Below are 15,860 nucleotides of genomic sequence, written 5' to 3'. Positions count from 1 at the left end.
GCTGGGATGAACCGGAGCTCGCTGGGATGCTGAGTCAGCACATCCAGCGCCCTCCCCTTGCAGCCGTGCCGTTCCCCACCTCCATCTGCTGCAGAGACCACTTCCTGAGCAGGCGTTGCCTTTCTAACTGCTCGAGGGGGAACCGGTTGCGATAGCGGAGACAGGATAACCCCGGACCGCTGCCGGTGACGGAGGCGAGAGGGACCCGCTCGTCCCCGAGCGCATGGTAGGTTGCGGGGCCACGCGCCTACGGTCTTGTGTGGGGTTTTGGGATCTGCGGTGTCCAGGCAGGTGAAAACAAATACTATTTTACATTGAGAAACCAAAGAGGGGACCCAGTAGATGGGATCGACTCCATGCAGGGATGTGATCCTCCTCCTCTGTGAAAGGAGGGTGGAAATCCTTGGGCTCAATTTTAGGGGAGGTGGGAGCTGGAGTGGGAGACCGGTGCTCGTCCCCAGGCCCATCCATTGGGAAGGATGGGTGCTCACAGGTTGCTTCAAGGTTTCCTTGTGCCTGTTGAGACCCGCAGCCATCACCGCGTGTTGCTGGTGGATGGGGAACACGGGGCGGCTTTGACCCGGAGCCAACGTGGCCTCTGTGGTCTTCTGCTATGGCAACTTCTCTGCATGTTCGTCCTTGCTCTGTGGCTCACGCTTGTCTTAAAATTTTCTATTAATGCTGATATTGGAGCGTTGGTGGTTTTGGTAGTGCCTGGAGGTTCTTGTCTCCTGCTCTGGAGTTCCTGGTGGTGTGGTTTCTCTTGCCAAGAGCTTTCTGGACTTGGTGGGACAGGGATGTTGTACCTGTCCTCCAGGTTGTCCTGGTGTCTCCCCATAGCCTTGGGTTTCCCGTGGGGCAGCAAGGAGAGCCGATCCCTGACCCATCCATCATCCTGACCTGCCCCTCCAGCCTCAGACTTGCTTTATGGCCCCCAGCCCCTTCCCACGCTGCCGTTTCAGATGATGCTCCCATGCTCGTGGGGCTTCCCAAGCCCCAAGTGGGGCAATCACTTAGGGGATGGCAAGATGGAAATGGGATTTGATTCCCCTCCCCCTCCCCAAATCAGGCATGGGCCAATGGCTCGCTGAAGCGAAAGGCAGGAGGTTTAGGCTCCTTCTGCACCAAAATCGCTTTATCTTCTGCCTGAGCAAGGCTTTGGGAGGTCTCTGAGCCCCCACCGAAGGCTGCTACCCCTTGAAGTTCAGTTGTTGGGGGATGGTTTGGTTTTTTGTGCCCGGATTAATGCTGGGAACAGGCAGAGAGCAGCAAGCACGAAGCCTTTATGAAGCTGGGGAAAAAATATTTGGGGTGCTTCTTGTTTAGCCTCAACATCTTTTTGGGTAGAAAGGGGGATTTGGGTTGGAGGGCTAATGCCAAAGCAAGAGCAGGTTGTCCAGCTTGGAAGATCTCCAAGGGTGGAGGTGCCACGGTGTCTCTGGGGGGGCCACCCTCTGTCCCCACGTACAAAACGAACCCAAGGAGACCGAAGGACGGGAATTGTGCCGATCCCCGGCCTCCTAAATGCCTTTTGGATGTCTTGCGCCCAGCCTCTCTCGGTGGAGAGATCCCACATGAGTTGAGATAAGCGTCAAGTTGTGGAGAAGAGCTCTGACCTGCTCCTCTGGCAGCCGGCTCTGTCCCTCCCCAGAGGTATCTGCAGTCCTTGCTTTTTGATCCCGATCCCGTCTTTCCCAGTAATTCTCTATGTTAGACCTGCTGAAAAGGCTCAAAAAAAAAGAGCCGAGCCGGTGCAAGGGATGACTGGGACGTGTGGTGCCGGCAGGACGGATGGGACCATGGCTGCCAGCACTCGGCGCCCCGTTTGCTGTGGTTTTGGAGCTGGTCTAAATTCATGCTGCCTGTACCCTGCCTGCACAGTCCTGCCTCCTCTTTTTGGGTCATCTCCAGCATTGCTAAGCAGCTTGAGGAGCGAGGGGGACAACGTATGGATTGCTCTACGCCTACTGGGATTAATACAGCTCGGTGTGTCTTCGGTGAGTCGATGGGAGAATAATTCGACAGACAGTACAATTAAAAATACGGGATCCTTTGGCTGGGGAGCACCGAGCTGCCTGTATTCAGGATGCTCTTACCCCTATGTTGGGTTTTTCACCTCATTAACGGGGCTGAACATCGTTCTTTCATCAGCAGAGTCTGCTTCACCCCCTCGCAGCAATGATACAGAGTCCTCCAAGCTCCCGAGTCCAGACGCAGCTCCTCCCAGGCCAGAGTGTGGGTTAAAACACGAGCAGCTCCAACCGGTGGGTTATTCATCCTATGTGACGAGCTGATCCCCTTGCGCGCGAGCCTGCAGCCTTCATCTCCTGGGACTACAGCCGACGTGTTGGGAACGTAAGTGTTTATCCGCTCTGCTCTTCATGGACTGCCGTCACTTGGGCCCTTTGCGGTGTCTTTTCCTGCCTGTGCAAAGTCCAGCAGCAGAAATATCAGCACATGGATGCTGGTTGCACAACCCTGGGCATTTCCAGCCCTTAAATACACAAACTTCCAGTACCGTGCGCCTGCAGAGGGGTGAAGGGACCCGCGTCGCTCCCAGGAAGCCAAAGCAGAAGCGAACACGGAGCTGTTGGTGTTGCATGAACACAACGGCACCGTCCCCAGCTCCGTCAGCAGCCGGCTAAGCCCGAGTCAGATGAGACGCGATGTGCTGCCAGCACGCTGTGCTTTGAAGAGCTCCTGTCCTCAAGGTCACTTGCCCGCAGGCTTAGGAGCGTCCTTAAATACTGCCCTGAACTGCCATGCAGTGCAAAGGAGAAGGAATTGTCTCTCGTTTCTATCTGCAAATGGCCGAAAGCTTTCATCGGAGCAGGACCCGGAGCTACGTGCAAGAAAACCAAACCCAAACGTGCCCATTTTCAAGTGGAAACGTGAAGTTTGTGTCTCTGGCCAAGCCCTCCTGCAGCAAAGCCTTGTCCTCACGCCAGCTCGTCTGTATTCAGGAGCACGAGCAAAATCTCCAGCTTGCTTCCAGCAAGCCACAGCAAAGTGTCGGAGAACGCGATCGTCTCGTCTGGCTCCGGGGAGACCGTTTGGACACTCGTGTGAGGCTGTGGGTGAAATGATTTCTGCTGGAGAGTGGCTATTGCAAGCACGGAGCGATGCTGGGCTCTTGGGATGGAGGAGTAGCGTCTACCCCAGGGATTTGGGGCAGGAATACCATCGAAGAGCTTGAATCTGGCATGGGTGGCACCCAAACAGCTCCAGGCTGAGCCCGATGCATGCAGAGCACCCAGGTTGCTCGTCCAGGTGCTTTTGGTGGACGGGGGGGATGCCGGAGTGCAGGCGGTCGTCTTCTCTTGTGCAAGGCAAAGCTCTGCCAAGGAGCTCCTCGTGGTGCTCATGCAAAGCCCTTGCCTTCACGTGGGAGCTGTTGGTCCTATTTAGGGTGGGTTGGAGAGGAAAGAGCTGCCGGTTGCACCCTCTTTTGCAGGATCTCCATCTTTTGCTTCTCCTGTCACCCGCTTTCAACCCAGAGCCACATGCTCATGCGTGGGGATGTCAGGATTGCCGAGCAAAAGTACCGATAGTGCCTTTGCCCACTGAATGCCACTATTTGCACTGCAAACACAAGCCCGGCTTGGGCTGGACCTGCCTTGGCTCTGCCAGCATGGACGTGGCCTTGGAGAGGTCTTCTTGCTTGGCTGCTTTGGGCTGGAAGAGCCAGGTTTGGGGCCGTGGGATTGATTTGGAGATGGGCTGGGATGTGGGAAACGAAGCTCCTGCTTCCCTGCGTTACCAGTGAGCTTTTGGGGAGCTAAATATCTCCTATGGTGTTGGGGGCTGGAAAACCCACCTCATTTCTTGGCCATCATATAGCCCCAGGTGACATTTCCAGCGTGAGATTCCTCATTGCACTGGTAACAAACCCAAATCTGCACCATCCAATGTGGCAGAAATCCCCATGGCTGGGTTGGGTGGTAGCACGCCGGTAAAAACCCAGCCGCTCGGCTCTGGCACCACCACGGCATGGGGACGCGGTGTCTTCCCACGGCTGTCGAGCGGTAATCCTGCTGTGCGGGTCCGTCTGCTGGGTTTTTTGGCACCACCGGTTGCTCTCATGTTTTTGGACTGCGAAAGGCGACATGTTGAGCCAATTTTTTTTTTTTTTCCCCCCAGGTTATTTACAATATGCAGAACCTGTATCAGCTGCTGGTGCCAGTGAGCGATTCTTCCGATACCTTTTGCTCTCAAATTAAACACCCGAGATTAAAGCGTGACCCTTAAGTAGGAGCTAGTCTTTAATTCCAGAGCTAAATCATGCCTTGCAACATCTTGCATTACTTGGAAGATGATGCAATAATTCACCCCTTGCCTAATACCATTGCTCAAATGGCAAGGTCCCTCAGCCTGGCTGTAGAGGAGCTAAAATATCTCTTCTTGCCTCTTTTTTCGGTTCGTTTATACAGGCTGGAAAAAACCCAAAGCCTGGGAGAGCATGTATAGGTTCATTGGAGGCTTTTTGGAGGTGAACAGCTGGTTTTGAGGGCTTTTGGAAGCCCTCAGATTGCTCAGAAAAGTGGTATTGCAAATTCCTGTCCAATTTGCTTAATGTTTGATTTCTGATGAGTCCAGTTCTGGTCTAAACCAAGTCATCACCCTCTGGAGGAGCCTTTTTTTTTCCTCCCTTGACTGGAGACCCGTTCATCCCATCCTCAGACCAATGTCCTTTGGAAGTGCTGGCCCTTCTGCAGTGGGAACCCAGCTGATCTGGGAGCTGCTGGAGGGCTGGAGTCGGAACTGACCCTCCCTCCTCATCTTGTATCACTGAGATATGAGATGCAGAAAGCACGCGGAGGTCAGGTGGGTGTCCTTCCTCCCATCCTGGAGGATTGTGTGGAAGGGAAACCTTCTGTTGTATTCAGGGGATGGAGCCTTACACAGTTTGCAGTTTGGGAAATAATAGTATTTTAAAGTTTTCTTTAAATCTTCGCTCCTTCATGCTCTTTTAGATTGTCACTAGACACCTCTTGGGAGCTGGGTAGAAAACTTCCAGGAGAATAGTTTCTTAGTTGAACTCTTCAGAAGAGAGATCCACTCCCTGCTTCTAGCTGGTCTAGGGTCTTGATGGAAACCACCATCTGAAAGACCTCTTTGCTTTAGACTCTTGAACTTATTTGGGGTTTTAATCCTAAAGTCACAGAATAGTTGAGGTTGGAAGGACCCTCCAGAGGTCTTCATCCCATCCCTGTGCTCAAAGCACAGACAACTTCAAAGTCAGGTTGCTCAAGCCCCATCAAGTTGAGTTTTGAGATCTCCAAGGATGGAGATCTCCCACACCTCTGGCCCTGTCCTAGAGCTGTCCCACTCTCACAGGGAAGAGTCACACATGTTGTGACTTGTCCTCTTGTTGCGTGTGTCCAGGAGGAGTTTGGCTTCATCTTCTCTACGCCCTCCAGTTAATGGCTGTAGGTAGCACCTTCATGCTCTTATGTTGAAGCGGAACAAGCCCAACTCTCCCAGCCTGTCTTCATCCATCACGTCCTTCAGTCCCCGATGGCTGGGGACCTTCACTGGACTAGCTTCATTGGATGTTGGATCTATCAACATCTCTGTGACCTCCTGACGCAGCGGGGCAACCATGCTAATTATTACAGCTACCATTTGGTGTGGTGTTAGTCTTAAAATACGTGTTGAGTAGCTCTGGTACAAAATAAACCAGACCCTTTGTATAGGAAACATCTGCCATACTTTTTTTTAAAGCGCCTCAAGGTGCATCCTGGTGTTTCCTGGGGTGGTGGTGAAGGTTTAGGCAAAACTTTTGCACCTTGATATGCTATCGAGCCTCTTGAGCGTGCCGTTAACCTCTGCTTATCAACCCTGACCGTGATGGCCTCAATGAGCCGGGGCTCTTTGGCTCTTCTGGAGATGTTGGTATTTCTCAATCCGTGACCTTTGAAACGTGTTGTTTGTCTAGAGCTGGGTCTGCCGCATCTAGGAGAGCTCCTGGTCTCCGCATAACTGCTCCCGTACTGGGAAACGGGACGGGTTTTCCCTTATCTTTGGCTTTTTGTGTGTGTTTTGGCCACCAGCTTTGTTGCAGGCTCATGTGATGGCTCGATTTTGAAAGTGTCCTGATGTCTGGCTGGGTTACTTTAACTCTTGGGATAGAGGAAAAAGAGAGGAGAGACCAGTGGCCCCGATACGAGGGTGTTTGACCTCTTGAAGGAGAGACCGTGAGCTCAAAAATGATTTCAGATTCGTCGTGCTCTCTTGGGAGACGCTGCAGCCACGCTCCTGTGGTTAGAGGAGCAGCTCTTGCTGGATTACCATAGAGGGTAAATTTGAGCCTCCTAAGTCCAAGACATTAAACTCCCTCATCTCTCACTGTTTCCAAGAAACCAGGATTTGCAGGGAGTGCAGTTACGTGCTCATCAGGAGAAAGATAAATCACCACATGTTTTCCTCTAAAGGAGACGGTTTCTAAAAATAGGAGCTGTGCTGGAGCTCCGGAGAACAAAAGAGTCCCTGGAAGGCTCCTGCCACCGTCCTTTCTCGGCGATCGGTGTTCTCTGCCCTTCTCCATCCACGCGCTGGGGATTTATGGATGTGTTTTAAAATCTGCCGATTTGGGAGGGTTGGGTTTTTTCCCATCCTTTTCCCCGGCATTCCCGCCCTGGCCGGTTGGTGACTCAGGCTTTCCTGAATGAACACTGCCGGTCTCCTGTGACCTCGGCAGCTTGGCCCTGGATCCCGCCGGCCTTTTCCGAAATCATTTTGAAGCCAAAAGGACCTGATCTGGGAGCCAGGGATGCTGCCACCTCTCCGGGACGGGCTCTGACCACGCCGATGCCGGATAAACCCTGGCAATGTATGTGGTCCCAGCTCTGCATCTAGATGAAAGAGCTCCAACCTCATCATCTCTGGATAAGACCTACACGTTGGAGATGCTCAGCCTTAAAAGTTTCATCTCTAAGGTTGCTCACCTTAAGCAAGGTGAAGGTGTTAGGAGGACGGGAAGCCAACCCTGGCTTTTCACCTCCCTCCTCTGCTTTCAGGGCAAGTCCTGCCCTGTCTTCCCCATTTCCATAACCAGTGTGGTGGCGTGAATACCATGTTCCTCCTGGTTTTACAGCACATAACCAGTAATCCATAGAATAAATGTAAACTGTGAGCGGCTGTGTCCATCCCAGAGGGGATGGAGGTCAGTGTGGGCTGTAGAGGCTCTCACAGGCTGAGCCTGCAGACCGTTGCAGCAAAACCCATCTCCTTGGCTGTGTGTTTCCAAAGCGCTCCCCGTTTCCTTCCCGGGACGTGCAGCTTGATCCTGCTCTCTCTCATCTTTGCGTCCAACATTAAAGCCTCTCTGGGTCATTGGTCGGTGCGTGGTGGAGGCTGAGCTGCTCCTTCCGTGCCCCTCCACTCCATGAGCCCCATGCATGCGCTGTGCTGGGTCTGCACCCTCCATAGAGCTGCGGACACCTCCTTCCCATGGCCTCTTGGTTATTTCCACCACACCAGTGAACCCCAGGCAACTCTTGGGCTGCTGGGCATCCCATGACCCAAGATGATGATGGGAGCAGGGATGCAGGACAATTCCTTGTCCTAGCAGCAAGCTTGCTTGCCTAGGGCTGGACTGCTGGGCATCCCATGACCCAAGATGACGATGATGGGAGCAGGGACGCAGGACAGTTCCTTGTCCCAGCAGCAACCTTGCTTGCCTGGGGCTGGTTCGCAGGAGGAAACAACGTGGATTCACCCAGCTACGCCTCGGCTTCCCCAAGCTCCCAGCCTTGCCTGTAATAACAAGCGAGTCCCTGCTTTCCATACAGCTGTGACAGGCAACGTGTGGCCAGACCAGGATGGGGGGGATCCAGCATGAGGAGCGAGACCCCCGTGTCCTGCCCTGAGCTCAGTCCCGGCCGACGGCCGATCGATGTAGGTTTGATCCAGACGTCTTCGTTGGACACAGCCGAAGGCTTTCCTCCTCCTGAGGAAGGACGTGTCTGGGTCTGATTACAGCTCAGCAGACCCTGCAGATCTTCAGGAGGCATTTGCCTGCCTGTCGTCGTTGCCCAAAATCCTGCCTTGCATCTTCTGGTGGGCAGGCTTGGAAGTGATTTAGCCCAGGAGCCATCCTGGGGGTTCGGCCAACACCGGAGTGAAGCAAAGCTCCTCTAAGCCCCAGATGATGCTCGGGCACCTGGTCCATGCCCTCGGATGCCGGTCCGCGGAGGCTCGTGAGCCCCGTCTGTAGAGCTGGGGGAACCGGTCGTCTTCGCAGGGTGGACTAAGACAACCCTTGTCCAGCCGCTCGGCTGCGGCTCTGTGCCGGATACCTCTCCGGTGAGCAGGGGCGGCGGGAGCGCGGCCAGCGGCGTGTGCATCTTCCCGTTAAACTGCTTAGCTGCAGGAACGATTATACATCAAATAGTTGCACATGGGATTAAACCCTCTTAAGTGTGGCTCGGAAATCCTCCTGTAATCCGGACCCGGCTGTAGGAGGGAAGGACGGGCAGCACGAGCAGAGGGGGTTTATCTGCTGGGAAAGCTTTTTTAACACACACACCCCAAAAAAAAAAAAAAAAAAAAAAAAAATCGCTTTATTGCAAATTGCATTGAAGAAGCCTCACTTGGGCACTGACCTTGGAGCTTTCCTCTCTGTTGCAGATGAGCCTGATCCTGCCCTCTCTGGTGCCGTCCCAGCCACAGCTCACAGGACCGAACTCGGGTAAGTTCCCAAGGGAATGTCGCAGAGTGGGGAGTGCCCAGGAGCCCGTCTTCCCCTTGCTAATAGTACTCCAGTTACGCAAAACCCCAAAATATCTCCCTGGCTGTCCCTGAAGAGGGTTGTCCCACCACCGAGGACGTCAGCAGGTCCCTTCGGAGCCAGCCAGTACAGTCCCCTCGCTGCAGAGAAGTGTTGGCTGCTCTAATTCATCTCATTTGTCCTGCTTCCCAACAAACCACCCTGCTTCTGCCTACCCTAAATTACCCCTCGGAGCCATCCCGGTTCCCCTCGGAGCATCCCAGTTCCCCTCAGGGCTGCTGGGGCTGTCCATGCTGTGAGGGAGAGAGACGTGCTGGGACGCGGATGCTTGATTTGGTTGCGTTGGGTGTCCCGAAGCTGCTTAGGGGTGTCCCAAATACCTCTGGAAAAGGCAGATTTTGGGGTGCCAGCCCAAGGCTCGTGCAGGGCAAGGGTCCTTGTCCCTCGTGGCACTGGGGACCAGCACCTGGCTCAGAATCGCTCTCTGTCTTAGCCTGTTTAGCCATGCAACCAATGCCCAGCACGTTTTAATGGGCTTATTTTAGTATCTGCCGTTGACTGATCCTTCCTGGGCCAGCGGTTTCCTTAGCGAGTTATTTTTAATAACGTTTGCAGGGTTTACGGTGCATATGGGAATCACATTTCCCTGATATCAAGCCACAGACAATGGCGAGCCCGTCCTCCAGTCTGCAGTAATTTCTCTCGAGTAAAACTAGGGAAAGGTTTGGAGCTGGGAGGGCGAGCACGGTGGGGTGGGAGGGTCGGTTTGCCCCTAAACTTGGCTTTTTCCAGGAACAAGCTGGAAATAAATAGGTTTAAAAAGAAGGAGAGAGAGAGAGGCAGCCTGAGAACCGTGTGGAACTGGTAGCCCTGCTGTCTCCAACAAAGGCGCTTTGTTCTCCCAGCAGCACAACTTGACCCGCGAGATAGTGTTTTACTGGCCCTGGAGCAGCTCCTTGCATGAGTTCTCAAGTCACTGGGCTTCTCCGGGTGTCGGGCTCTGCGGTCTGGCAGGTTTCTTCCCTAGGGATGGTTTAGCAGGGAGCAGAAGGTAGGATCTGGTGGCGTGCATCCGTGCCACGGGTGCTGCGTAGAGGGAGAAGCCGGGCATGAAGCTGGCTGTGGAGGACAGAAGCTGGGTCGCATCCTTAGGACAGACATGGGGACGCGGAGGAGTCTTGCCTCGCTTCGCAGCTCAGCAGGCACCCCGAGTCTGCTCGGCCCCAGAGCTGGCATCTGCCAAACCCCTGCGAAGCTGCTGTCAGGAACTCTGGGGCTCCTGGGTCTCTTGGGCCCCTGTTCAGAAGCCTAAATGTGGGGATCTGGTACCATTCGAGGCTCTTTGCTTCCCCACCAAGTCTCTCGCGACCCCAGCAGAAGGGCTTAAGGCTCCTGTAGATCCTGTCTCATAACTGTTGGTCCCATGCACATGTCTCCAATCCCTCGAGGCATCTCGGAGAACATCATGTGCCTCTGTTGCACCCTCATGGCCCTCACCATGTCCCTTCTTCTTCCAGGAAAAAGCCTCCAAGCCCCATGTAGGACTTTCAAAACCACCAGGCTGGGACTGCCCATGGGTGTGCTTGGTCCCTCTCTAACACCCAACATGTCTTCGGTGCTGTGGTGGTACCCGTGGCACCCGTCTGAGTGGCATGGGGTCACCCAATCCCACTGTAGAGTTCACCCCATGGAGGCTCATGTTCTCCAGCTGCTTGATGGGGTCTTCCCAGCTTTGGGGTCCTTGCTGAGGGTTTGGAAGAGGATGGGGAGGGACAACCTTGATCCACTGTGACTTGGGGTCTCTGCACAGGGAAGAAAGACTTCCCACTCCTGCTGTGGAGAGGGATCACCCAGGGACTTTCATTTAATCATGGAGACAAACCATCCTTTGGTCCCAGAGACCTTTGGTATGGTCCATGTTGGCACTTAAATCTGTTTTTATGCAACTTTGAAGAGCTCGTTGGCCTGTTCTTTGGCCTGATAGTGACAAGCGTTATTATTAAGAGCAAATATTCCTGTTGAGCTGGGTAAGAAGGACGCAATAAGATGTCCAAGCACGCCGAGGAGTTAGCAAGGGAAAGGGAAGGAGAAGCAGAGAGTGGGGTGGAGCGAGGAAAAGAGAACTTCTGGCCCAAGGCAGGAATTGGTGATGATGTGATGGGAACCCAACACTCCTGTTGTGCCTGGCATAAACGTGGAAGAGCCACCGTAGAGAGCAGATACAGCCATCGCTGAAACAAGCTTGGAGCAAGCCCAGAAGAAGATGCAGAAATTATTCTAGCTGCACATGGCCAGGGCAGGGTGGGAAGGGATGGGCTTGTTTTTGTCCCAAGTCTTTAATATTTGGGGCGATATGGGAGCCACCCTGAAATTCCCAGCCTGTGTTATGTCATAACACCACGCAGGCTCGCTCTGGTTCCAGGACAACCCTTTTGTAAATGGAAATGTTTGTATTATCCCATTAACCGGTTATTAACTCTCAAAACTTATTTGCAGCTCCACAAATGAAGAGCATTTGGAGTTCAAGAAGGCTTTGTACAGAACGGATGCCAGGAGCTCCCTAGACCTGCGAAACATGACCGTGTCTGGCACCGTGACCTGGGACACCTCCTCCCTGGAGACGAGAGTGGCCGATGGGAGAGAAGAAAGCACTTTAGAGAGACTCTCTGGCTTGAAGGACTCGAAGGACGCACGGTGCATAAAGGAGTCGGCGTTCGCCATGGAGCCCCAGGTTGTAAATACTGTGCAGGTGGATCCTGAGCAACTGGAGAGCGACTCGGAGGACCTGGGTGGTGGCAAGGCAGCAGGAGAGACGCCCAGCCCTTGTGCGGGGGCATCGGTTGGCGGCGGGGAAGAGAAATATCTTAAAAATGAACCAAAGCAACTTGAAGGCCTCAGCAAAGAGCACTTAGATAAAAACAAGAGGGGAATCCAGAGGGTTGACTGGATTTCTAGACCCAACAAAAGCCCAAGTCCTCACTACAAAGACATAAGCAAGCCGACAGATGTAGCAACCAACTTGCCCTTTCGGGGACAGGCTGTGCGTGAAGTGCCTCCTCCGCTGACTCCAACGGTGTTCAGAAAAACGCTAAACCCTGTCCTCGGCAAGTCCAAATCCCTGGAGAGCTCCTCGTCCCACAGGAAGGGGCTGATGGTTGACTCGGACTTGGGCGAGATCAACCCGCTCAACACGGCCGAGTGGACAATACAGAAGCCGGGTCTTCAGCTCGGTGCGGACCTCGGCGTCGGCAAACAGTCCTGGACGGTAAATGCTGAAGATTCGGTGGAGCGGATCCCGTTGATGTCTCTGGAGCCTGCTCCCTGCAGCTCCTATGACATTGAGATGAGGCCCTACGTGTGCAGCGTCTTGTTGGAGGAGCAGGGGAAAGAGGAGCTGGGTCCGGAGGAGGACCCTACGGTGTACACCTGCATCGAGTGTAGCATTTACTTCAAGAAAAAGGAACATTTGATGGATCACATGCTCCAGCATAATCGTGGACCAGGGAGGGACCAAGACAGAGATACTTTGGGAGGGCAGTGTCAATTCTGCTGCAATGAGTGTGGATGGGCCTTTGGAGACCCCACGTCTCTGGAACAGCACAAACGACTCCACCAAGAGTCTAGGGAAAAAATTATCGAAGAGATCCAGAAGTTGAACGAGTTTCCAGATGAAGGTCGGGAAGCCCGGCTACAGTGCCCCAAGTGTGTCTTTGGTACAAACTCCTCCAAGATCTTTGTCCAGCACGCCAAGATGCACGTGAAGGAGAGGAAGGACCAAGGGGCAAAGAACATGAATCTCTTTGGAAGCGCGGGCAGCGGAGAAATACGGGATAGCCCCGTGCACAGCATCTACAAACACTTCAAACCAAATGAACACATGTCCCTGCAGATGCAGGTACCACCTCACGGCAGCAGCAAAGGGCTCAGCACCTGTATGCTCTGCAGCTTCCCGGCCCCCAACGAGAACATCCTCAAGGAGCACATGAAATACGCCCATTCCCACCTCTCCTGGGACACGGAGGTGTATGAGGATGATCCCAATCAACCAGGAACTAGCAGAGATGCCTACAGCCCAGCCAGGCCAGGTCGGTTTGCAGAGACAGATTATTTCGGCAAAGCAGACCGGCTTTTCCCTCCACCTCACCGAGAAGGCACATCGCATTACGAAGCAGTCCACAGTTTTGCCCTAACTCACCCGAGACTCGACAAAAGCAACGGGGCTAGTAAAAAGGACTACCAGACATCAGGGTTTCATGCCAGGAAAGCAGCTCCATACGCTGCCCAGCATAAAAACCTGGGATTGTCCGGTTTTCCCTCCGCTAAAGCTTATTCCCAGTTTGCTCTGCAGCAGCTGAAAAAAAAAGCAGCAGCTCAGCACCTTGAAGGAGAAGGCGATGGTCTCAGGAGCCACCCGATGGGGTTGGAAGAGCTCAGGCACAAGTGGATGTTGGGCAACGATGCTGGGAGCATGGAAGAGGAGATCTCCATAACCACAGAAATGGATTTGAGCGAGAACAGAGGCATCAAACCCGTCACCATCCCTCAAGCTGCCTTGGACCTCAAGAGGACGTTCAGAGACACCTTGAAAGCCACGGACTCTTCGATAGCTTCGGAGGAGCAGCAGCAGCAGTTGCGGAAGATGGTCCCCATCGTCCTCCTGGAGGAGGTGAACCTGCACCCCAAGGCGACGAAGCGGCCCCGGGGGAAGCCGCTCAAGAAGAAAACAACGCTCCCTTCCCGGGAATTCCTGATGGAAGAGCCCCTTCCCTTGGATATGCTCCTACTGGATTCTCCTCTGGAGGGTCCTCTGGAGCTTGATGACCTCTTGGACTCCGACTCGCCCATGCTGAAGAATGAGGAGAGGAAATGTCCCTACTGCCCAGACAGGTTTCACAATGGGATCGGGCTGGCGAACCACGTGCGGGGCCACCTCAACAGGGTGGGGGTGAGCTACAACGTCCGTCATTTCATCTCGGCGGAAGAAGTGAAAGCTATTGAGCAAAAATTTTCCTTCCAAAAGAAGAAGAAAAAAGGTAGTATGTATTCAATTCACTGTGCTTTCTATTTTCTTGTTTTAATCGATGGGGTTTTCTCCTCCCATCAAGAATTGGGTACGTATGGTACTGTGGTCAACCCGAACCGTGGTGGCCACGGCACAACCGGTGCCGTGCGGTTGTCTCAGGTGCGATAAACCCCCACCTCGGAGACCTGATCCAGGGGTTTTAGCAGCGTCGCTGACTGTCTGTCCTTCTTTCCGCAGTTGCAAACTTTGACCCGAGTACTTTCAGCCTGATGCGATGCGAATTCTGCGGGGCCGGTTTCGACACGCGAGCGGGTCTCTCCAGCCACGCCAGAGCCCACCTGAGAGACTTTGGTATTACCAACTGGGAACTCACCATCTCACCCATTAACATCCTTAAGGAGCTGTTGGCCAACTCATCGGAGCATCCGATGCTGCAAGCGGCGATGGGAGCGGAGCCCTCGTCCCCGAGCCGAGAGAGGGAAGCTCACGGCTTCGTGCCTCGCAAGAGCATGACCCCCATGTCCGAGTGCAGCATTCCACGGTCTCCTCTGTCCCCGTTCCCCCCGTCCTGGGGGGATGAGTCCCTGCAATCCTACAGAGATGGTAAGTGTCCCCCAACGCCCCATGCAAGCCAGAAACCCTTTTGCTAACCCCAAACCGTCTTTTTTTTCCTTGCTGGAGGGTGGGTATTTACAGGGAAGGGTTTAATCGCCGTAACCTGCTGTTGATTTATCAGTCTCCATCGTTGACACTCTGTGTCCTGTGAAATCTGATGCTGGTTTAGGGCAGGCGGATGGAGATGCGGCAGATGAAAGAGCCGGGCAGTGCGGTCTCTTGAGGGGTGGATGGAGGGGTCGCGTCCTACCGGGGAGCTGTGCTTTAGACGTTAGGGCTTTGTCATTTGAAAAGTGTCGTGTTTAGGAACGAGGTTTCCATTAGGGAAACCCCTAAAGCTTTGCAAATCGTGGGGCAGAGTGTGGCCGGAGGGATGGAGAAGAGCGTGGTCACTGGTACTGGTCAATGCTGGCAGCGCTCGGCCACGCAGAAGGCAGGATGTGACCTGGGGAGCTGTGTTCATCCCTCGGCTGCTTATTTTCTGTAGGTATTATGTTACCGTGGGGGGGAGTGTAAAGGGTCCTTCCCAAATGGATTTGAGTCTGAGCTGGTCTCCCTCCATCAATGGAGCTCCAAATTATTCACATGGGATCATCGGTTCCAGAGCAGAGCCCATCCCAAACAGCTTCCAGGTTTCCCCTGCAAGGCTCCAAAAAACTGAGTTTGCACCAAAACCTTTGCAACGTACCATTCTTCCAAAGACTAAAATCTTGCTTGCGCGTTAGGAAGCAAACAACCACCTACTGACACTTGGTGCTTCTGGCAGCATCTTGAAGTCCTTGAAGCAGCTTCTCGTTAGGTTCTGCTCAGCCTAATCCTATGTTAGATACATCCCTGCAGCGAGAAGCTATCTGCCTTTAATTGAAATATGAAAGAGCCTGTAATCCCGGCTCTCCAGACTGCTCCACATGCCTGGCTGCTCTTTGGAACGAGCCTCGAGTGTAACGAACACAAATTAAAATACGAACAAACCCAAACTCTTCTTTCTTGGCATGGCAGACCTTGGAGAATGAGTAGCTAGCAGCCTGGGGTGGTGTTTGATGCCAACGAGAGGTGTTTTGGAGGGCTCAGCTGGGTTTCTGCTGCCAATGGCTGGATGCTCCTGCTGACTGTGACTATCGCTTGGCAATTTTTAGGTCTCTCGGTGCCCAAAATTCACTGGCACAAGCCGTTATAGATAGCACTGCTGTTTTAAGAACTAGGGCTCGTGTATTCTGTAGTTACAAAGGGTGGAAAGTATCTCGGTGAAGGAGTGCGGCCACCCTTCAGTAACAATTGCTCATCAGAGAAGAGGTTAATGCAGTTCTTAACACAGCAGATCTAATATCAAATGTCCCCAATGTGAAGTTTTAGGAAAAAGAAAAAAAAAAATGGGTCACGTCTTGAAATATGATCTTGCTTATCGGTTCGGGCAACGTCACTCAAGTTTTTTCAGCGTGTGATGTTGGCCCAGGGGTGGGAACATCTCCTGCTGCTTGCTGTGCCCATCTC

The 15,860-nt window shown here is 53.5% G+C and overlaps 1 protein-coding gene across 1 annotated transcript; it reads left to right on the top strand.

The window, feature by feature from the left end:
* Positions 1-11,306: 11,306 nt before the first annotated feature.
* LOC104075942 (protein Wiz-like) lies at positions 11,307-14,357 on the top strand (the record flags this gene model as incomplete). The annotated part of the gene is made up of 2 exons (XM_009576611.1): positions 11,307-13,764; positions 13,992-14,357. Coding segments are annotated over exons 1-2 (2,824 nt in total), but the record flags the coding sequence as incomplete, so codon positions are not given.
* Positions 14,358-15,860: the final 1,503 nt, after the last annotated feature.

The sequence above is a fragment of the Fulmarus glacialis genome, unplaced genomic scaffold (genome assembly GCF_000690835.1).
Source record: "Fulmarus glacialis isolate BGI_N327 unplaced genomic scaffold, ASM69083v1 scaffold13994, whole genome shotgun sequence".
NCBI classification, from domain to species: domain Eukaryota; kingdom Metazoa; phylum Chordata; class Aves; order Procellariiformes; family Procellariidae; genus Fulmarus; species Fulmarus glacialis.
The sequence above is the reverse complement of the archived record's forward strand: the minus strand, read 5'-3'. Positions and strand labels throughout refer to the sequence as shown.